The sequence below is a fragment of the Olea europaea genome, unplaced genomic scaffold, assembly GCF_002742605.1.
Source record: "Olea europaea var. sylvestris unplaced genomic scaffold, O_europaea_v1 scaffold187, whole genome shotgun sequence".
Lineage (NCBI taxonomy): Eukaryota > Viridiplantae > Streptophyta > Magnoliopsida > Lamiales > Oleaceae > Olea > Olea europaea.
The window spans coordinates 147,472-169,920 of NW_019236492.1; the positions used below are offsets into that span (position 1 = coordinate 147,472).

A 22,449-nucleotide genomic window follows, 5' to 3' on the forward strand; every position below is an offset into this window, starting at 1 on the left:
GGCTACCTCAAGATACTTACATGGCAAGGAAAAGGTGAATGATGTGTTTAGACATCTTTCACTTATAGTGAAAATTTATAATAGATTTTAATAAAAGTTGATGAAATATATAGTTAAAAAGTTGTAAATTTCATAAAATATGTAATTAAAATTAATTGTTGTCCATGACTTAGATAAAGATTTGGATTTTAATTTGGGCTTAATTTTTTATAATTTAGCTTGATATGTCCTTTTTTTAAAATATTTTAACTCAACTCTTTCTCTACATCATTTCTTTTGTACTTGTAGCCCCAACTAGTTTAGTGCAATTCATACCCCAATCGGAGATGTTCTTCTCTTCATTCACATGTAGGTTGTCACATGTATAACTCTTCAGAGATGCTCAAATGATAGAATTGAAGGCTTGTTTCTCAAAAACATTTGCAGTGGCCGGAGCTTTGTATGCATCTGTATAACTGTATGTATTAGACGAATAGGGCCATAGGGTCCGACTCAACATGTATAGCTATTACTTTATAATGAATAGTGTAGCAGGGTGAAACCCAACACAACCCGGTGATGCTCCTGCGTGAGGTTGGTGTTTGATTATGAGAGGCACTCTCATATGCCTTTTCGAGTTTTCCCCCTTTGTGAAGTTAACATTCAGGTGTTAGATTTTGTTTTTTGTTTGATTTTGAATCGACAATTCATATAGTGAACTCGACGTTTCCCCTCATGCGATTCAAGAACTTGGCCATTTTTTTTTTACTAAAGGAATTTTGGTCTATCTACATAGAATATGGTCGTATTTGCAAAAGTTTTTAAATTTTTTACAAAAGGATGTATTTAACAATTTACATCAAATTAGGCCATATTTGCAAATGTTCATAAATATGCCATTTATTGAAATGCAAACCTTTTTATGACTACAAATCCAATTTCCCCTGATCCATATTTGAGAAAAACTCCTCTGAGACTCAGGTAATTTTCAATCTAGTTCCTATGATTTACCTTGGATACGAAAGTAATTTTGAAGTCCTGTAAATAACGTACTCAGTTAACTCACAAGGTGGCATTCTCGAGGAAAAAATTACCACAGGAGACATGACCTTCTTCTTCGATCACAGATTCTCTACCGAGTTAGCCAACCAGCAGACAGAATTGAACAAGGGAAGGTATTTATTTGCATATAAATAAATGTTACAGGGTTTCTTACTTCAACACGTATCCCTGTAAAAAGGGGGCTTTTCTTGGTGTATATAATTTTTTATACATCAAGGTGTCACACTCACATAGGGTGAGGCCCACTCTAATATTATCCCTGCATAAACATGGGGCTTTTCTTGGTGTAAATAATTTTTTTTTTTACATCAAGGTGTCCCACACTCATATGGGGTGAATTTTATTCGAGTGAGCCCCACCCCATGTGAGTGTATAGATACCTTAATGTACAAAAAATTATGTACAAGTAGATTTATCCAAATAAAAAATTGACATATTGAAATCTGCACACCGAATTTCTGCGGAAGGAAACTCGAGCGAATTTCATCACAACTTTCAGGATCTTTCAAAAAGGAAAGACACAGAGAATGAAGTTGCAGCTTGGCTTGCACACTATTGCACTGCTGCATTCACAAGAAAAAGGCCAAAAGAACCATATATATAAGTACCCCAGCACGAGTATCACATCCACTGGCAAGAAGAATCACATTCCTCGGCAGAAACATCAGACATGTTTTTACAGAAAAACAAAAACTGAAAAATGACTACAAACATTGTTGCCTCTGTTAGAGCTTCTTAACAATTTCTTCTTTTGCACGTTTGTAGTAAGTTATTCTTTCGATGGAACCAATGGCATCATCGTACTTTTTATTTAGAAATGCATCTTCAAAGGAGTTGCACCAATATTGCATTTTTTCCTGTATCTGCAAAAGGGAAAGAGAGACACGGAGATGATACATTTAAATCTGGTATAAGTACCGTGTACAACCAAATGAGTGATGACCCAACATTCATCAAACTTCACCTATCCTAATTATCCACATATATAGCTTTCTAAACTCATTGTTAGCTATGACACTAAAAATATGAAGACAACTTCAGCTATCCTAATTATTAGAAAGATCTCTCTCACACAGTGGGTATGAGTTATAATGCCCACCAGCTGATATGACATTTCCACATCAGTAGGTCAAACATTTTTTCTTTTGAAAAGTCAAAAACATATGGCTTGATCGCTAATGTTGCAACGCCATATTTGCGGTGGGTAGTCGTCATAATTATACACAAATAGCTTTCCAAACCCATTTAGCTATGATAATAATAATAAACGGAGACAACCTTTCATAAATATCAAAGACTTGAGATGTTGTCCTAACATATTATATATGATCCCCCATCTAAGAATCCAGTGTTTGCCCAAAAAAAAAAAAAAGCAATCCCCATTCCCCAGATGGATCATTTTTAGAATACCATACTCGTACCTGAACTTTGATCTGATTTAATGCTGGGGTGCCTTTTGCTTCTTCGACAGCTTCCCTTAGCTCCAGTATCTGCATCCAAACTCACTGGTTACTATCATAAAGCAATTTCATGAAATAGCAACTCAACAACAAATTCTGAATTTTTGCGTAGAACCACTTGATCTAAGAGTTTAAATTGCTAGGTACAGTCAAATGCATATCATTTAAATCTTATTTTCAACACATCCCAAGTCCCCTCATGTGCAGGCAATACTCACTTTTTTCCATCAAAACCTAACACATGCACTTTTTTATTAATTGGATGCCAAGACATTTGCCTACTTTGTTACTATGTTGAATCACTTTATCTAAAAGTTTAAACTATTGAATATAGCCAAATACATATCATTTAAATATTATCTTCAACATGACCTCAATAATGAGAACATATTATATCAATATTTTGAAAAATGTTCATATCAAGTCCATTTGTCAATGTAATCTTATAATATAAATATTTTGTTTGAAATCAGTATACAATAAATTGTAACTATTAACAGCCTCACATACTTTACCAATATCAACCTCCTCCTATATCCCACCATATCCCTTCCCAAGCCTTCTTTCTCCGTCCCAAAAACTCACTGAGAACTTTACAGAATCTCTATCATACAGAATGGAAAATCATCTCCCTTTATCCTGCCATTTCCCTTCCCCAGCCTTCTCTCTCCATCCCCCAAAAAGTCTCATTATGAACTTCTCAGAATTTCAATCACAACACAGAAGATGGAAAAGAAGAAATATAAATAAATAAAGTCTACTATTAACTGAAGGTTACAAACGGTCAATGCCTAGATTGATTTTTATTCCTGCTAAATGCTGCTACTAAGATTAATGAAAAGATTCTTGCATTTATTTGAATCCTCCAAGCACCTAATTAATGAGGACCAGACAGCAATTCCTTATAAGCCTAAAGCACACCAACAGGGGAGATGTACACTTCATAATGCACTAAATTCTCAAAATCAAATCGATTAAAGAAAAAACAAATAAGAAAGGTAAGAAAAATTCAAACATAGATCCTTTGAGGCTTAAAATTACCTCAGCAAGCAATTCTGGGTCTGTGATCCTTTCTTCTTCATTCACAACAACATTTTCTAGCTTCAACTATATAGAACAGGTAAACAAGTTTAAAAGAAAAGATAAAGGAAAATGCAACGTGATGAGTCATAGAAGTATAGCCAACACAATGCTAAACATAAGGCAAAGGAAGAGACTGACAATCAAAACATAAAGCAATAGGCCACGCGATGACTGGTAACGGAGGCAGTTAAAATTTTTATCATTCATCATGAGAGGGCAGAACTCTTTCACAATAACTGTCATTAACAAATATCCACATACCAAAACAAGGATACTTAACCACTGCACTTCACATTTTTTCTTCTTCTCTTTTATTTTTATTCTTTTTTTTCACATTTCCACCAAGATACCAAATTTCTTTTGGTACTTTCATCATATCTTCACATTAAGATACCTCAACTGCCCCCATGAGATGCGCTTAGCTGGGTGCATATAAATGATAAAGAAAAATGAAAGCGTTAAAGATCAAACTTTACCCAACATGAACGAGATTTCTTTTCTTGTTTGATATCTCAAGGGCAAACATAAACTCAGGACTGCCAACAACTAAACATTCTAGGTATTCTAATTTCTATTGTCACCTGGCAGAAGTACTTGTGTAGTTGAATAAACACTCGACAAATCTAAGGCAGTAATTTCATGATCGAGTGAAAAACATCGGCTATGAAAACGGAATATAAACTTACAATATAGATTGCTCTGGACAATGGGTCCGTGAGTGTACGGTATGCATCATTCACACGAGCAGATTGTTCAGCCGCATACTCCCTTTCTCTCTGGTTCGAGAAGAACTCAAAAATCATTTATTTTTAATGCAGCAGAAATTTTCAATGTAAAGGAAAATCAAGGGATGCAATCCACAGTATCAACCTGGGATTTCGAATGAACTAGATCAGGATGCAGCTTCTTTTGCCAGTCTTTGTACTTCCCCTCTAATTCAGCCACTTCAATGTTGAATTTCCTTTCCCTGTGAAGGAAGCAATTGCAAAGAAGTCTTCTATGTATCATGATTATTTAGAACATATAAATTATTACAAACGTCCATTTTCCTCAATAGAATAATTACAGTGAAACTTAAAACTATGTTTGGCAGCTAAACAAATAAATAGTGTGTTAAAAAATCATGGATGATCGATTACACGAAAACAGGTTACAATTCAAAACAAGAAAACTAAAACTATAGGCACATTATCAAACATTAAACTATTAAACCTATTTAAGCTAATATATTTTACCATTAATTTGCCCCAACTAGACCAAGTAAACGACCAACGAATGAAGATAACCCAAAAATCTTACACTCCAAGAATTTGATAATAATCGATCGAGTGATTCACGGGCTGGACACTGCGACAGGCTTGACAGACCAGAAACAGCGTCGTACCATCAGCAGTGGCACCGCAACTCCAGCAATGGAGTTTCTTAGCGGATTGCGACTCTGAGCAGAAAGAATTCTTCTTTCTCACAAATAAGTTAACATTTTCCTTATGAAACCTTGAGCCTCCAAAATAAAGGCCCCCGGCAGTAGGATAAAGTTCTTCAATTTCGCGAACAAAAGGAGGAGAAGAAGAATACGAAGCAGAACTTTGGAAGAGGGAATTCAATATTGGAGTATTTCTGTGAGAAACTGAATTTGGAGATTGGATTTTTGCTAGTTTTGTTGTACTTGTGGAGAAGGGTTTTGAAGTGTTAAGCGTCCTCTTCCACATATTCTGCTGTCTGCGGTACAAATGGTGACGAATGAGGATGGTACAACGTTTAAAATGTAAAACATACAAGAAACTGTGGTAAAAAATCCCAATTTTTTTTTCTGCATGGATTAGTGACAATGTTTTTTATAGTTGATTTTCGACAATCGCTGTCAATTTAGCCTGGATTAAAATCAAAATTTTGATATAAATTTATGAAATATATAATTGAAAAAATGTGGATCTCATTAAATCACCAAAGGAGGAAGGTATAATTGATCTCTTTAATATAAATCGACGAAGAAAGTACCCACGATCCCATACGAGAAATGAAGAGACTTAGTCCTATCGATTGAATTTAATTAGTACTATGAACTCGTAAATTTAATTTAATTTCCACCAAACAGGAGATTATTGTTCATTCTCTGTCACTCAAATATCATTGAATCAACGATTTTGTTAGCCACATTTTCGAAATCATTAAATACACATGCAAACTCAACTTAACGACCAGTGGTGGACTTAAGGGTGGCCGCCCTAGCTGGATTCGTCGAAGAGAATTTTTTTTTTCATAATAGATAAAAATTTTAGGTTATATAACTGATAGTTCATTTTATTTTTAAACCCCTTTTTTGCTTAGTTGGTTAGAGCATATATTTTTATATTCCAAGTCTTGGGTTCGATTACTTCCCATCCATTTCATTGTGCAAAATTTTTATTTCTACAATATTTACCAAAATTAATTCCCTAAGGAAAGGATTCAAACCTATAACTTCTAATTTGAATAATTGGAAGCTTAACCATCGTGGCAATGGTTGAATTTTGAATCTAAATTTAACAAAATAATATATGTTAAGACTCTAGGCGAGTCAATGACTATTTTTTTTTTATTGGTTTTTGTCGTTTCAAATATTTTATACTTTAATAATTTATAAGATATGACTTATGAGTATTAAGTTTTAATTTATATGTTATTTGAGAATTTGTCTATTATGAATTGTGATATTAAAAATTAATTTGAGTATCGTGAAATGTGAATATATGATTTATGAAAATTGAAAATGAGAAATTGAGAAATTTATAATTTGTGATGAATTGGTGTTGAGAATTGAAAATTGAAACTTTAATTTTTTTTAAAATTAATTTTAATTACATTTAATCTTTGATTAACGTTCAATTCTCATACTAATTATGAAATTATTTTTTCAATTGAATCTCAATATAGTTCTTGTAATGGTGTATCTAATCTATCAAATATTTTTAGTCAAACAAATGATTTGTTAAGCATTGATAACACAAAGAAGATTTATGTATTATGTAATTTATATTATTTCGGATTGTATTCAAATATAATATGATATAAATATACGATTTTTACGTTTTAGTGTATTTAGGTATAGATCGAAGAATTTTTAATATTATTTTATTTAATATTAATAAACAATATCGCTATACGGCCGTTGACTATCGATATTTAACGGCCAACGATCAACGGCCGCCCTAATTGAGTCGAAGTCCTGAATTTGCCCCCTGTTAACGAAACATTTTGGAAACCGAACACTACATCCGAAGAAAGAAAAGAACACTCAAAGCTTTGTATATATTTCTTCTACAATTTTATTTTTCTTACGTTCGAACTGCAGAGCAAATGACAATATTGTAAGAATGATTATAATTATACTAGTGTACAAGAAGTTGGATTTCAGCTCAAGAAGCCAAAGGCAAGTGTAAATCTATGGTCCACCTTCAACAATGGAAGTTATTCAGCCATCGACTTTCCAGGAATGAAAGTCAAGCAGCAATACCTCGACTTCTTTCTTTTGACGGTTCTCTTTTCAGCAATGTCATCAGTCTCTAAAACTGTGGCCTCGGTGCTTTGATTCTTGGAAGAATCTATGGCAATGTGATTAATCTCCAAAATTGAATGATCTTCATCTGGTGAAGCTGGTGCTATCTTATTATGGCTAGTATCCTTGGATCCTCTACACCTGAAATAGGAATAGTTACAAATAATAAAAGCATTTTTAGATCGTAAATCTGGGGCATCTAGGCCTTTTTGATCGAATATTACCTGGAACCATGACTGCCAGAACTGTTCCTGGGCTCGTGCAAAGTCATCTCTGTGGATCCTGTTTTTGACAATCCAGTGAGATTCCAGTCTTGTCTACATATTTGATCAGCTTCTGAGGACACTGACTCTTTTGCACCATCAGTTTCTATATTGATGGACTTCGCAATGCTGATGCCTGGACGAGATCCCGTTTCAGGATTGGATCTGTATTCCTGAAAAATGGAAATCGCCTTTTCTAATGTTTCTAGAGCCTGTTCGACCTTGGGGCTAATAACAACTTTGTTATTCTTGTCGACCAAAAATTTGGGTCTAATCTCATTTGTCAGGTGATTGCCCGGTTTCTTGATAAACTCATCTACTAAGTCAGTTTCTCCAACGTCAATTTCCCCAATCTCCTCAATTTCACAAAGACCATTTTGGTCTCTGACAACTACATCCTCTGATATTGAATCAACAATATCAATGTCATTGCTACGAATATTCTCCTTCATATGATAATCTTCTCTTGCCTCTGTTTGTTCTTCAGCCATAATGGACGTCTCTTTCTGCAGTCCTTGTTCAGGAGCCTCAACAGTTACATTCTCTGAATAAAGAGCCTCGCGTATGCGAGTGTAGAGTGGGTCTTTTAAAGTCTCCCTAAATTCTTTGTCACCTTTCGAAACTGAAGCAACTTCCTGTCATTTCCAAGAATAGAAAGCCTGAGAGGGGGGGCACAGTACAAAAAGCTGCAAGAGTAAAATCAATATCTTGCATTGGCCAATAGTACAGGAACACGTTAGGCTAAGCTTCAAAGTAAAAGATCTTTTAAGTAAAAAAGTAACTTATCAAAATAGGCTCGAAAAAGTTATTTTTTTTCCTTACTAAATGAAATTTCAACACTCACAGGTCTTCACCACTCGCCCCCCAACCCCTGGGCAATGCAGAAAAAAGTTTCAAGTAAAAGTTGAAATATTGATATCAACAGTGGCATATCCATGGAATAACTAAATTAATCTAGTGAGTAGAACTGTCAAAAAATTGGATTAACCTTTTTATAGAGCTTGAAACCGCTACCAATGAGCTGCCTTGAGATAAAATTGATGAATGCTGGAGGAATAAAGTCCAATTTGATATCCATGTTTGCAATTGTCCTGCAGTAATTTGAAAGTATGATAGGAGTTTGAATTAGGCCCTGTTTGATTGGTTCGAATTCCATGGATTGTGTGTTTGACATGTTTTATTTTCCATGGAATTGTATTTTCTTGCTTGTATTGGGACTTGGTATTTCCTTGTTTTGAACTGTAGCATATATTTTTATTTTTATTTTCGTTTTTTTTTTTTGGGAAAGTTAACCAATTCTAAGAATTATTGTAAAAAAATATTTCCCTTCAATTGACAATTCTTATGTAAAACAAAGTCAAACGAATACCAAAATATATATATATATATATATATTTTATTTTTTATTTTTTTTATTTATTTATTTATTTTTATTTTTTTTTTTGCAATGGAAACAAATTTCATCCCCAATACCAGTAAATTTTATCCATTTAATTGATAATTTTCATATAAAACAAACCCAAACGAACACCTAAAAAACACTTTTTATTTCAACATTTTCCACATGAAAAATTATACCAATCAAACACAATAATTTACAATTCCCAAAAAAACAATTTCTTGGTAATTCAATTCCCTGGAATTCGTTTTCAATTCAATTCAATTCCATCTTTACAATCAAACGTACCCTTAGAGAAAAGTCCGACAATTTGAACAGCAGAATATGACACTATCATTCTGTATGTACTGTATATGCCATTGCAAAATCATTAAACCCTGTTTGGCCCTCATTTTCTAAAACTCATTTTCAAGCACCCATTTTATGGGATTCATAACTTTTATCAATTTTTCAATCACACGTTTCATGGATCCACAACTTTTATCAATTTTTTAACCAAACATTTCATTAACTTTTAACAAAATCTATAAGAAAGTNATGTTTTTCATAGCCGGTCTCAAGTTTTGAGAATTTAATGATAGCCACAATATAATGGCAGTTTTCAAACAGATGCGATCTCGACAACAAAGTTAAGATTGCAAGCTTGTTTATTTCCTTCTCCTAATCACACGCACATAAGGGGGAAATTGATTAATACCAGAATGTGACATGAAATTGTCATAATTTTTATTTGCGTTGGCACTATATCTTACAAAATCATTCACATAAAACAACATAGCTATCAAGTGCAAGTAATGGAAAAAGAAATGAAGATCAAAGACAACTTACCGGAAGTAGCTCCTGTCTGTAGTCACTTTTTGTATTGCAAAGCCTCCCACTACATCAATTCTCACTACATCCTGTGCATCAGGTATTCCATCTCTGGTGAAACCATGTGTACTTATCTGGATGGTCTCTGAATCGGAGATCTGAAAGTCATTATTCAATGTTACTTTTCAATTCAGAAAGCCACGTCTTGGTTGAATGGGACAAAAACGGTTAATTTACCGAATTAAGAAGCACAACAACTAGCCCGTCTTCAAAGTATTCAAATGCGAAATAATGTGCTAGAACCTCTCTGCTTGATAATGGCCATGAAACTTTCATCCTTTCTTCCCAAGAATTAGATATATTTCAGTATCTTAAGAGGCATGCTTATGAAAACCACTCGGGAATAAGTTCTTGTACAATGACATACCTCACTAACGATATTTGTTCACCAGTTCTAACTCTTTGTAAACACTGGGATGAAACGATTTTGAAAGTTGGAATTGCAGTTTGAGGCCACCTAGTAGAAAACAATAATCGACAGTAACATTAATCTATAGTCCTCACGGTGGATTTAGTTTGTTTCCTACATTTAATGTGCACAAACCACCATATAACTATTTATTGCATCAAGAAAGAAGAAGCTTGTAGCAAGATTCTGATTACCCAACTAAATTATTTATGCGGAGAGCTGATGTTATATTAGAAAAGGCAGCAAGCCAGCAACTTAGAAACTTATACTATGTCCCAAACCTTAAGGATATACAGTTTAGTGCAGCTCTCACCATTTCTTATAGAGGCTCGACTCCCATGATATACACAGACCTGCAATAGATTATGGAACTTGAGTTAAAAGATATGAACTCGTAAACGCCTCAAGTGACTGTGTACGCAGCAAATGATAAAACTGAAATTGTTGGAGCATTGTAATTTAGCTTACAAACATCTAGTGGACCATCCACGTAGCCTTCAACAAGTAGCGTGTGAAAGGGAGTGCCTTCTGGCCCTTCTCGGTACATAACCCTAAACTCTTCCGTGTCCTGTTTTACCTGCAAAATATGAAGGATCAGCAGTAGCGTTCTCAACCTTCTTTTCCAAATTCCATCAAAAACAGAACAATGAAAACATATCTAGTTGAAAGGATGCTTATCATGTCCAAAATGGGATGAGTTTTCATGCAATAAAAATTGAGCAATTTTTAAATATCAAAAGTGAAGCCGAAAGGATTGGCATCATGAAAATTCTCAACATCCCAAATTTGGGTAGGCTTAAAATGTTGATAATATCACAAAAGCTCACTAATGATGAATCAACACCAATTTCCATGACGAAAATGGAATGAGGAAGATTATCAATGCCAAACAACATACTTTCCAGCCACGGTCTGATTCCTCACTGAATTTTGATCTCTCAGTGCTATCAACCGACGCACTCCTCAACATATCAAGAAAACTGGACACTTCTTTACTTCTTCTTTCCACTACATTGTTAAAATGTTCTGCAAATCACATATAACATAGTCTGTGATGTCTTAAATATGACCTTAATGCCTAATTGATGATGTTAGAACATTATAAGTCAAGAATATCCAAACCTCCAAGTTGCAAATCCACGGATGAGCGCAAAAATTGATTCTTCACTATTGTCTTGATTGTTTCTTCATTTGCCAAGCTCTGAGATGCCAGTGTCTTGTCCAGCTTACGTCTGTAATCTGAAATATCAGCTTTCATCCCCATATTTGCAAATCCAAGCAAAAAGGGAAAATTGGTCGCTTAAATCCTGACGAGACAAAAATGGACAAATTGCTTTCTTCATCATCGCAAACCAAAAAATAATGCATTTATACGCATATAAATTGAAATGTACACAATACAACCATTCCTCATTTTTTTCTATAAACAGAACTTAATTCAAGCCAAAGTCAACATACTTGGAAAACCCACAAAAGAGAACTTTTTCTATGGTCTTTTTGTCAAAGAAACTCAATTATTAACTAATTACTGTATAACGCAAGCAAAAAGGTTGTCTTTTTTCTCTTTTGAACAACGATTGACCTTCTCATATATAAATATACAACTACTTGAACTTTAGAGTTTATTTCCAAGTGAAAATAATTATCCAACATAAGCATTCAAACGATTAGCTTTAAGTTTTTTTTAACAGAGATTCAAACTCAATCCACAAATATACCAATTATTTAATCACAACGAAAAAAGCAACAAACAAACTGAATACATGAACATTATCTCACAATCAATATCAATCATTAGTCAAGAAAAACTCACTTGCAGCTGAACTCAGAACACCCCAGATTGCGTTTTAATTTAATAAATGATAAAATTGGAATTTGATGCAGAAAAATTGCAGATCTCCAAGAGAAATTAGTGGATAAGGGGACAAGATCAGCTGACGCGAGACCACCTAGGCGGATTCTTAACATGGGTTTTTCTTGAAGAAAACGAATACGCGGACACGCATCAGAATAATCTGTGGCCTTCACCTTTTCGAAAATCTTTTAAGGAACAAAAGAAAGCCCGTCAATTAACGTATACTTACCCGTCTGTGTGTCATTTTTTGTTTGTAAAGATAAATAGTTAATGCTCGTTGAAACGAATAGTAGTTGATTAGCAACAAATCTAATTATATCCGATTGACTAAGGTAAAGTTTCGTGTGTGAATTTATAATTGCTTCTCCACCCTATTTGTGCGAGTCGGCCCTATTTGTGTGAGTCGGGGATTGGAGTTAGGTCCGTCCGAAGACATTCTTGTAGAAGACTAAATTCTGTAAAGAAACCTAATCGTGAACACGGATTTTTTTGGATTACGAAAGTGAAATTATTCAGGAATTAAAAAATATCTTTAATTTAATAAATAAAATCAGCTAAATGTTCGTGCATGTGTTATATCAAGAATAAAAGATTTAAACTTTTACCTTAATTCGATCGCCAATTCTTTAATAAATTCTAAATCATAAATTTCCATCTTTTTAATTTCAACAACTTGATGTTTCACACCTCCAAATTTTTTATGGTATTCATTAAAGTGAAGACCACATGAATGGTTGGACACCTTTTAATTAAATTAAAAAACTAATTCTTGAATTGGACAATCGAATAATGCAAGAAAAATAATTTTCTCTCCCATTTTCTCTTTCCAAATTTGAATACTATGAAATTATGTATTATGATTTTTGTACAATTTTATGGGATGTCTAATTTTCATTTAATCCTATTTACAGAGATGTAATAGCTACAATCTTTGTATAATAATAATTCTGCATTCAAATAAGAGTTTTAATTAAAGTTTAAGTAGGAGTTTTATTTAAAGTCCAAATCCAATAAGTTTATATTTAATTACATGTGTAATCTTAAAACTTTAATTATAATTATGATTAAGTTTACAATTTTCATTAAGTCCATTATTATAATTACCGTAATTAAGTTTCAACACTTTATAGAGCTACCCAACTTATTTTTTATCGAAATATAAATTGTGTCAAACTATAATTCTCAACACAAGTACACAATTTATATTATCACAAGCAATCACGGGCTCTTCTATTCACATTCTTAATAATAAATAAAACCAGAATTTATTTATTAATTATTAGTTTATTATAACAAAATATATTGTATGACGACACAACCCAATATATCAGACTATCTATTTTTGTCCTATAAAATTGAACAAGAAAACAATACACATGAATTTAACTGGTTCGACAATGTACATATGATCACTATACGGCGCAAATAAGTCCACTAAATACGAATATGGTCATAATAAATATTTTATATAAAGCCTAATCTCGAAATTACCCTTACAATATCATATTGTTTCCATACACCCAATTTATATGCGTCTAACCTAATGGGCTAATTAATTCTTTTATAGCTTTGAGCCTACTGGTTCATCCTTCCGACTCCGTCAATTAACCTCCTATAGACAAAAAATAATAATGAATAAATAAATAAAATGACCCCCCTATCAACAATTCTAAAACAGAGAGTGAATTGTAATGATCCTAAATCCGTCTTGTTTTCGTTAATCAAATTTATCATCAAAATTCGACATATGTGGGTTAAAGAAAATCCAAATTCTATTAACAAGAAGAAGCCTAAATTTCTTTAATAATTATATAAAATTCACTTATTAGAATATTATAATAGTAGCATGGCTCACATGGACCAGTCTCCATTAAGCATGGTTGGTGGTTAGAACAGCATTTAAGAGTAGGACGGCAAGCACAAATCGTTGGGCCAAACATCCGTATTAGTTTAAACAAATAGATTTTGTAGCTGGGCATTAGTTTATTATTGATTAAAGGCTCCGTTTGATTCTCATTTTTATTAAATTTATTTTTTTCTCTCTTCTTTTTAATTGCATATTTTTTGTTAAAATAATATTATACGTAAATTAAAAAATTTTCCTTATTTTTTATTCATACATTCTTTATCAATCTATCATTCTAAAATTCATTTTCCCATAAAAATGGGTGTCAAACACCCTCAATATACAAGTGACAACTGAAGGGTCAATCAAATTGAATGGGTTGGACAAAAATCATAAATGGAAACATGTCCCTCTCGAAAAGAACGTGGAAGCAAAAATGGTATCTCAGACTATGCGGTGGGGTTGGTGATTGTGTGCTCATATTCAATACTTGTTTGGTAGGAATTTCGATAATTGATTTTTTAATCGTTAGAGATAAAGTGGATTCTGTCTATGAGAAAAAAATTAAAAAATGATGGCTGTAATAGTGAAATAACGGCCAAAAAATTGATTTTAATTGTCTTTTTAGCTGTACCAAACAAACTCTCAATTTCTCGTCTCATATTCTTTAATGCAATACTTGTAATAGAAGTGATTTATTACTAATTTATATGACAACGGGATAAATCAAACAAATGTGCTCTGTGTACAACCGAGTTGATGGTTGACAATTAGACACATGGGAGGGGACTCACGTTGAATAAAAAAAAAATCGTGAGGTTCCCTCCTCTAAATACATTGTCAACCCCGATTGTACAAAAAAATAATTCTAAATCAAATTTGTGTGTCAATAATGGTAGAAGTTTATCAGACCAAAGGTCCAAACAAATTTGAGCATGAGAAACTCTTTTTATCTAGAAGATGAAGTTAATCCAATTATCAATTTCGAATAACATACGTCGAAATCATTGTTGCAATGCTCGATAAAAATAAAAACAAACATATTCTCTTGTTCACGTGAAAACTTTGAATATGATATGAATTTGGATTGGAAATGAAATTTCTTTTGAAATAAAGATGAAGTAATGATGCCTTCTTTTCTTCTTACAAAAAATTACTTTTTATACCTTAACTTGATTAGAGATTTGTAAGCAGAAAGATGAATAAACTTTTGCTAATTTAGCCCTTCTTTACCTCTATTAAATTAAATTTAATATATATATATATCTCTCTCTCCTACTTTCAACAACACAATCTTTCATAAAATAATATCATACATAAATCAAAAGAATTTCATTATTTTTCAACCATCAATTCTTTTAAAAATATTATTCTACCCATTAAAATTTGAAATGATGGGGGCTATACGAGGGCTATATTGGTTAAAACTGTTGGAATAATTCTAATATGAACTTCACGTTTGATTGTTTATTTTACGGGTTAGATATATGGCTCATAATGATATTGTGATTGAGCCAAAATAAATTAAGTGATTAACTGAGTATTTTACACCTTACGGACTATTTTTAATATGATGTGGTAATTTTAAGTATGTGGGTCAAAAAATATATTTAAATCCTAATTAGAGTCTAAGTCATAATGAGATGACTTGATAATTCCCTATATAAAGTCTAGGTTCCATCTCCCGTCCATATTGCTTTTATTCGCTTTCCTCATTGATGGCTAATACTTTATGAGGAGCAATGAGGGGAAGATTTAGCTGCTATTATTTATATCTGTGATGTCTTCCGCATGTATGATTTTGAATTATTAATTTATTATTTTGTGATTCTTGATTCTTAACATGATTATCATTAAATTCAACAATTGGTATCAGAGTCTAATGCTAAAATTAAAATCCTTCATAAAAACAATATTTTTTCTTGATTTCGTACTGAATAATTCTAAACTTTCTACAACTTACCAATTCAAAGTTTTGAAATTATTAAGTTTTCAAAGTCTTGGAATTTTTGTTTTTTTTTTTAATCTGACTTCTAGCCACCAGCTGCCATTCAAGTTAAATGTTTGGAATTATTAATTTTGAAAATTGTAGTAGCGGTCCCTAATCTTTTCATTTTTTGCAAACTTTACTCTAACATTCATTTTGTGTCAACAGAGGTTCCTAACCTTTTATAAATATACACTTGAGATCTATCTGGACGGAAACTGTCTAAAACACCGTCAGTTGACCGAAACAATTAAGGAATCAACATCTAATAAAACCCTCCAAAATATCGTCCAAAAACACCGCCCAAAAAGGTATCAACATCCAATAAAATCGTCGCGATAGCAAATAGTTAAGAAATTTTTCAGATCAACCGACAGTGTTTTAGACGATCTCCGTCGAGATGGACCTCAGGTGCATATTTATGAAATGTTAGGGACATTTGCTAGCACAAAATAAATTTTAGGATAAAGTCTACAAAAAATGAAAATATTAGGGACCGCTACTACAATTTTCCCTTATTAATTCAAAGTTTACAATTCCAATTCCACAGTAATTTCTCTTTCCTTTTTTGCCTCGATTTCCTCGTTTTCAAGTGTTTGCTAAACAAATGTTATTGTGTGTTTCCTATAGTGCCCACCAGTTGTTTGATTTGGGTCTTCAACTAGTAGCTTCATTGGCAGAATTGAGTGGCTTTATGATGCCTCCTAAATTTAGATTACCTTCTTATATATTAAAAGGGGGTGTAGATATAAAAGAAGGTTCAATTATGAGAAAACAGATGCTTGAGTCTTTATTTATTAGCTAAGCCTTCCTCGTGACACCCCATAAGAAGAATTGCTTTGTCACTGAAAAGTCAGAAATACTTTTATCAGCGCTTCGCAATCAAATCTTATCTTGTCATGTTGCCTACTACCTCTTTACCTCGTAGGAAAATGAACTCTATAACCGTTGGAAAAATGGGTTTAGTGGTTGACTTTGGCATAAAATTTGAGTGGAACCCGTTGGTCCAATCTGAAAGATCAAAGTTGATCCGTGTTCTCCTTCATAAGAGCATCAAAATCATATATTTACTTACCAAAATTGATGAATGAATGAATGAGAAATTGGAGCTCAAAGTTGACCATTGAAAGATGATTTATGTGGAAAAATAGGATTTGTCTCACATAGGAAAATAAAGAAAGTATGAACAACTTTATATATGGTTACACTTTGGAAGGATGCAAATCAAGAATCGAAATAGTACATCGAGCCTTGAACTTGTGAGCGGACGCAACCTACGTACACAAATATTGAACCGAACAGGGCAAAGATTGGCTCCTTTGGAGTGTCCACGTTTTGTTATTTTTTTGGCTTTCTTCAAGTGACTGTTTAAATTTTTAAAACAATCGAAACTCCAATATTCATTGTCGAGTTAATGAGATAACTCTTGGCTACTTAAGTCTCCATGACAACTTATTTATTTGGCAATCTTTTTTCATTACATTCATCGGAAAAAACACGAAAATTCACTGTTCTATCTACTGCACAGTATTGTTCTGTCTGCATATATATTTTCTATCAAACGTCTGGGTGGTGATATTGTTCGAATACTAAGTCAGTTCACCGGAGTAGTTTTTGCAGTGCTAAGATTCTTCTGATTTACCGTTGTATCCTAGGAAACAGATGCTCGGATTAAATCTCAATCACTTGCGGTGAGGAGACGAATCTATTTTAAGGAAATTATGCTCACACAGGTCTCGAGTTGAAAGTTCATCCGTTATTTATTTATTTCCTGCGATTTTATCTTCATTGTTCGTATATTTCTGCAATTTATTCACGTGTTTCATATAATTTGCAGTTTATCATTTTGTCGCTCTATTTATATTTTAAATAAAATCAGATTGACAATAAGAAAAATGGGAATACGGTTTCTCCAAAAAATTTACAGAATACAGTTCTGCATACTGCATATACGGTATATGCAAGACCGATATATGTAAATACGGTAAACTATTGCAAATACGATATGCATAAATCCAATATGTAAATTGCACATACGGTATGAATGAATCAGATTTTATCTATTACACTAATTTAATCCAACAATAACCACTCTCTAACCATGTTCATTCTTTATCATGGAGTATTTAAATCAAGGTTTTTTTTTTTTTTTATAATTTAGAAATTGTTGAAAGGCAAATTTATGACACCATTGAGAATTAAAATCACTATGGTTCGTTATCTACGAAACTTCAATTTACATATGATATTGTAAGTTTCTAGGAATGCTTTTCATTTTTATTTTTATTTATTTATTTTATTTTTTTTTGGAATGTTGATTCCAAACCAAGGAACTAGGTGAGAAACCCAATTATTGGCTACTATTCTGGATGACCTCACTGGACTATGAATCTACTTAATCCTGAATTGATATCCACTTTCCATAAATATTGAAAAATTGTTGTCAATTTTGTTTCACAACCACATATGAATTTTGTCTTTCTTCAATTAATGATTATGATTTATTGTATAATTATTATTTTGCGATTGAATTTTTTATGGGCTTTGAGAAGATCCTTAATTTTCCACTAAGAGAAATATTTTGAAATAAAAATGGGCGGTAACTACCAAAGTGGTACACTTATTATTATTTATTTGATTTTCTCTATAATTTTAATTATTGTATATAGTATCTTGCTCAAATGTGTTATTATATGTAATGTTTTGAAAAATGACATACGGCAATTAACGAGCTTACTTTGGTCTAGAAATCTCCTTCTGTCCAAAGGTATTGGTATTTCAAAAATCAATATGATTTTGTTAACTATTTTCGTGATGTGTTTTAAGAATACTTTATAGCATGTTATATTGTAATCCCAAAGGTGACTTTGATGCATCTAGGCTTTTACCGTAATGAGAATGATATGGTTTTGATTTTAATTACAGATTATCTAATTAATAGCACATGTTAATTAGATGGATACTTTATCATCCATTTGACTGCATGTGTTATGTTATAATGATATTATACGTTTCCACAATTTTAAATGCCTCGTCTTTTTCGAGTCAATTATCTGCTAGTGAAACCTTGACTGTGAATAATTATGTGAGATGGAAACGAGAAGTAAAAATAACACTTAATCTTTTGGGCTTGAATTTTAAAATGGAGAAAAAGCTTTCGAAACCCATAGAAAAGAGCACTCTAGAATTAATGGCGGAGCATGAAAAGTGGAAAGGGCCAACAAATTTTGTTTGAAAATTATTAAAAATAAAAATTTCAAAGGTTTTATGGATGCTATAAGAGATAAATTTGTTGAGTCTGATAAAATCGAAAATGGAGAACTAATGGACAAATTGATGAATACGAGATATACTTATACAAGTGGTGTAAGGAAGCACGTCATGAAATAATAAATATATCATCTAAGCTTAAGGCTCTTAAAATTCCCATTGCAAAGTCTTTCCCAATCTATCATGTTTTAAATAGTCTTTCTAGCATGTTCAATCAACTTAAAGTTGCATACAATGCTCAACGGGATAAATAAGATTTAAATGAATGTATTGCAGTATGTGTCAAGAGGAGTATAAGATGCGACACGAGACTGTTGAAACAGATCAATTAGTTTTTCAGACACCATAGAACAAAGGGTCTTCTCATAACCATAAGTCTAAGATCCATAAGGACCATAAGTCACATTGCAATTAGTAGAATAAAAATTTTTTAAGGCCAGATTTATGATGAACCCAAATGAACTCTAAAGAAAAATGATCAATGTAAGTGCTTCAAAAGGAAAAAAGGTCTATAATTCGTAAATCATCCTCTATGTTGTGGCATAAGTGATTATATCACATTTCAAAGGATAGAATGAAAAGATTCGTAAAAGTTGAGACACTTCTTTCTCTAGACTTCTCTGATTTTGACACTTGTGTGGATTGTTTAAAGGGAAAGCTAGCTAAATCTACAAGGAAAGGTTCCACTATGAGTGATGGTATCTTGGACTTGATACATACTTATATCAATGGACCTTTGCCTTCCACCATATGTCGAAATAAATACTTCATAACTTTTATTAATGATTTCTCAAGATATGGATATGTTTACCTGATTCATGATAAATCTCATGCATTTGAGAAATTCAAGATTTTCAAAATAGAAGTAGAAAAACAATATGTAAAAAGTACCAAAGTTGTAACATCTGACCTGATGATGAGTATTATGGCAAGTACGACGAGTTTGGTCAAAACATGGATGATTTTGCAAAATTTTTACAAGAATGGAATAATGCCCAATATACCATGTCGGGGATACCCAAGCAAAATAGTGTTTTTGAAAAAATATAATTGGACTCTAAAAGATATTATTAGGAGCGTGATGAGTAGAACAAATTTACCAGAATATCTATGGGGTCAAGCCTTGAAAACTACTATGTATATTTTGAACAGAATTTCAAGTAAAGCTATTGTCAAGACACATTTTGAATTATGAATAGGACGTAAGCCAAGTTTGGCTCATTTCGAAGTTTGGGGATGTTGACCTGATGTTAGGGTTTATAATCATTTGAAAAAAATTAGACCCGAAATCCACTCTTAGTTACTTTATTGGGTACCCGGACAGATCAAAAGGATGTAAGTTCTATTGTCCAAATCGTGGCACTAGAATTATTGAATCCATTACTGCTAAATTCCTAGAGATTGATTTTAGTGATAGTGAGAGTTCTACGTTGAGAGAACTTTTTGTTGAACCAAATCAAGTTGTTGTTCCAGTTCCTGTTATACAGAAAAGAGTTGATTCTCAGCCAGTTAAATTTGTTAATGAAGAACCGATGAACTTTCAATTCCTCCAACAACGATTAAGTTAATTTTTGAGCCACGAGTTAAGAGATCGCAGAGAGAAATGAGATCTGCATTGCCCAGTGATTGTATTACATATTGGAGAGTGATTTGAATATTGGGCATATTGTTGATCATATCACTTATAATCAATCATTGATAAGACCTGAGACAGATAAATGGATAAGTGCTATGGAAGATGAGAAGGAAGTTGTGAACCCTTCCTTCCCTTTTATACTATACTCGACGATGGCTCCATACTGGTACTGAAATGAATTCCATGGAATAGGATAAAGTTTGGGAACTTGTTGAACTTCCTCCAAATGTCAAAGCTATAGATAACAAGTGGATTTTCAAAAGTAAGTTGGATTCGAAGGGGAATGTTAAACAAAAGAAAGAGAGGTTAGTTGCAAAAGGTTTCACTTAGTGAGAGGGCATTGATTATGTTGAAAACTTCTCGCATGTTTGGTAAAAAAAAATCTTTTTGAATTATTATGGCATATTATAATTTGGAGTTTCATCAGATGGATGTTAAGACAATATTTTAGAATGGAGATATTTCCTAAAAGGTATACATGAGACAACCTGAAGGTTTTGTTGTAAAGGGAAAAGAAAACTTGGTATGCAAGTTAAACAAATCCTTATATGGCCTCAAGCAAGCATCTCGACAGTGGCATTTAAAGTTTGACAAGGTTGTAATCTCCCTTGGTTTTGTCGAAAATACAATTGATCAATACATTTTTCTCAAAATTAGTGGGATAAATTTTATTTTTCTTGTCCTGTATATTGATGACATTTTACTTGCTAGCAGTAACGTGGGGTTACTTTATGAGACAAAGAGAATGTTGTCTGCTAATTTTGAAATGAAAGATCTTGGAGAAGCTTCATATGTGCTTGGCATTGAAATACATCGTGATAGGAATCGTGGCTTGCTGGGGCTTTTTCGGAAGGCTTATATAAGACGTGTTTTGTAAACGTTCAATATACAGAATTGTACACCTGGTGATGTACCTATCATGAATGAGTTAGAAAAGGAATCTATAAAGATGATACCATATGTTAGTACTGTGGAGGAGCTTGATGTATGCTCAAATTTGTACTAGACTAGATATAACCTACACAATTAGTGTCCTTAGCATGTTTCAGTCAAATTCATGACAAGAGTATTGGAAAGCAGCTAAGAAAGTTATGAAATATTTGAAGAAAACTGAAGGTTATATGCTTTCATTACAGTGTTCGAATCATCTTGAGGTGGCGGGCTACTTAGATTCTGATTTTGCTGCATCTCAAGATGATTTGAAATCAACCTCAGGTTAGCCGGTGGTGCTATCTCTTGGAAAAGTGCTAAACATACTCTAGTGACATCTTCTACTATGCAAGCTAAATTTCGGGCATGTTATAGGGTTACAGTTTAAGCCGTTTGGTTAAGAAATTTCATTTCTAAATAGAAAATTGTTGATTCCATATTGAGACCTATCACTATTTATTGTGATAATAGCGCAGCAGTATATTTTTCAAAGAATAATAAAAGTTCTAATGGGTTAAAGCATATTGACCTCAAATATTTGGTGGTTAGAGATAAAGTCAAGGAAGGGTAGACGAATATAAAATATATCAATACAGAGGCAATGATTGTAGATCGTTTGATTAAAGGACTTGCTCCAAGAGTGTTTAAGACAGATGGGCATTGTAGAAACATTTGATGTTTTTGCTTAGCCAAAAGTGTTTAAGACGGATGGGCATTGTAGAAACATTTGATGTTTTTGGTTAGCGAGAGTTATATGTATGTAGAAGAACTACGTTTTGGCCGATCCCTTCACGGGGTATGTAGACAACTCATATGTTTTTTCAGGTACAGCCTTTTTCAATAATAAAATATATTTTTTTCTATC

General features: G+C 32.8%; 2 protein-coding genes across 4 annotated transcripts; both read right to left on the reverse strand.

Moving 5' to 3' along the window:
- Positions 1 to 1,609: 1,609 nt before the first annotated feature.
- On the reverse strand, positions 1,610 to 5,331 carry LOC111378790 (iron-sulfur cluster co-chaperone protein HscB, mitochondrial-like). Its single transcript, XM_023002039.1, has 6 exons — positions 4,884 to 5,331; positions 4,455 to 4,551; positions 4,271 to 4,360; positions 3,543 to 3,608; positions 2,463 to 2,531; positions 1,610 to 1,904 (listed from the first exon to the last, which is right to left on the reverse strand). The coding sequence occupies exons 1-6, from the start codon at positions 5,291 to 5,293 to the stop codon at positions 1,767 to 1,769; spliced, it is 870 nt and encodes a 289-aa protein (XP_022857807.1). The 5' UTR covers positions 5,294 to 5,331; the 3' UTR covers positions 1,610 to 1,766.
- A 1,512-nt stretch (positions 5,332 to 6,843) lies between these two features.
- On the reverse strand, positions 6,844 to 12,332 carry LOC111378791. 3 transcript variants are annotated; one of them, XM_023002042.1, is made up of 11 exons: positions 12,145 to 12,332; positions 11,183 to 11,367; positions 10,959 to 11,086; positions 10,529 to 10,637; positions 10,374 to 10,413; positions 10,019 to 10,108; positions 9,829 to 9,928; positions 9,610 to 9,749; positions 8,371 to 8,473; positions 7,344 to 8,017; positions 6,844 to 7,260 (listed from the first exon to the last, which is right to left on the reverse strand). In XM_023002042.1, the coding sequence occupies exons 2-11, from the start codon at positions 11,322 to 11,324 to the stop codon at positions 7,032 to 7,034; spliced, it is 1,755 nt and encodes a 584-aa protein (XP_022857810.1). In that variant the 5' UTR covers positions 11,325 to 11,367; positions 12,145 to 12,332; the 3' UTR covers positions 6,844 to 7,031. The 3 variants fall into 3 exon arrangements, with proteins under 3 accessions (XP_022857810.1, XP_022857808.1, XP_022857809.1); XM_023002040.1 differs by lacking the exon at positions 12,145 to 12,332 and adding an exon at positions 11,874 to 12,138 and having other exon boundaries at positions 11,183 to 11,292; XM_023002041.1 differs by lacking the exon at positions 12,145 to 12,332 and adding an exon at positions 11,874 to 12,090.
- Between the last annotated feature and the right edge of the window lie 10,117 nt (positions 12,333 to 22,449).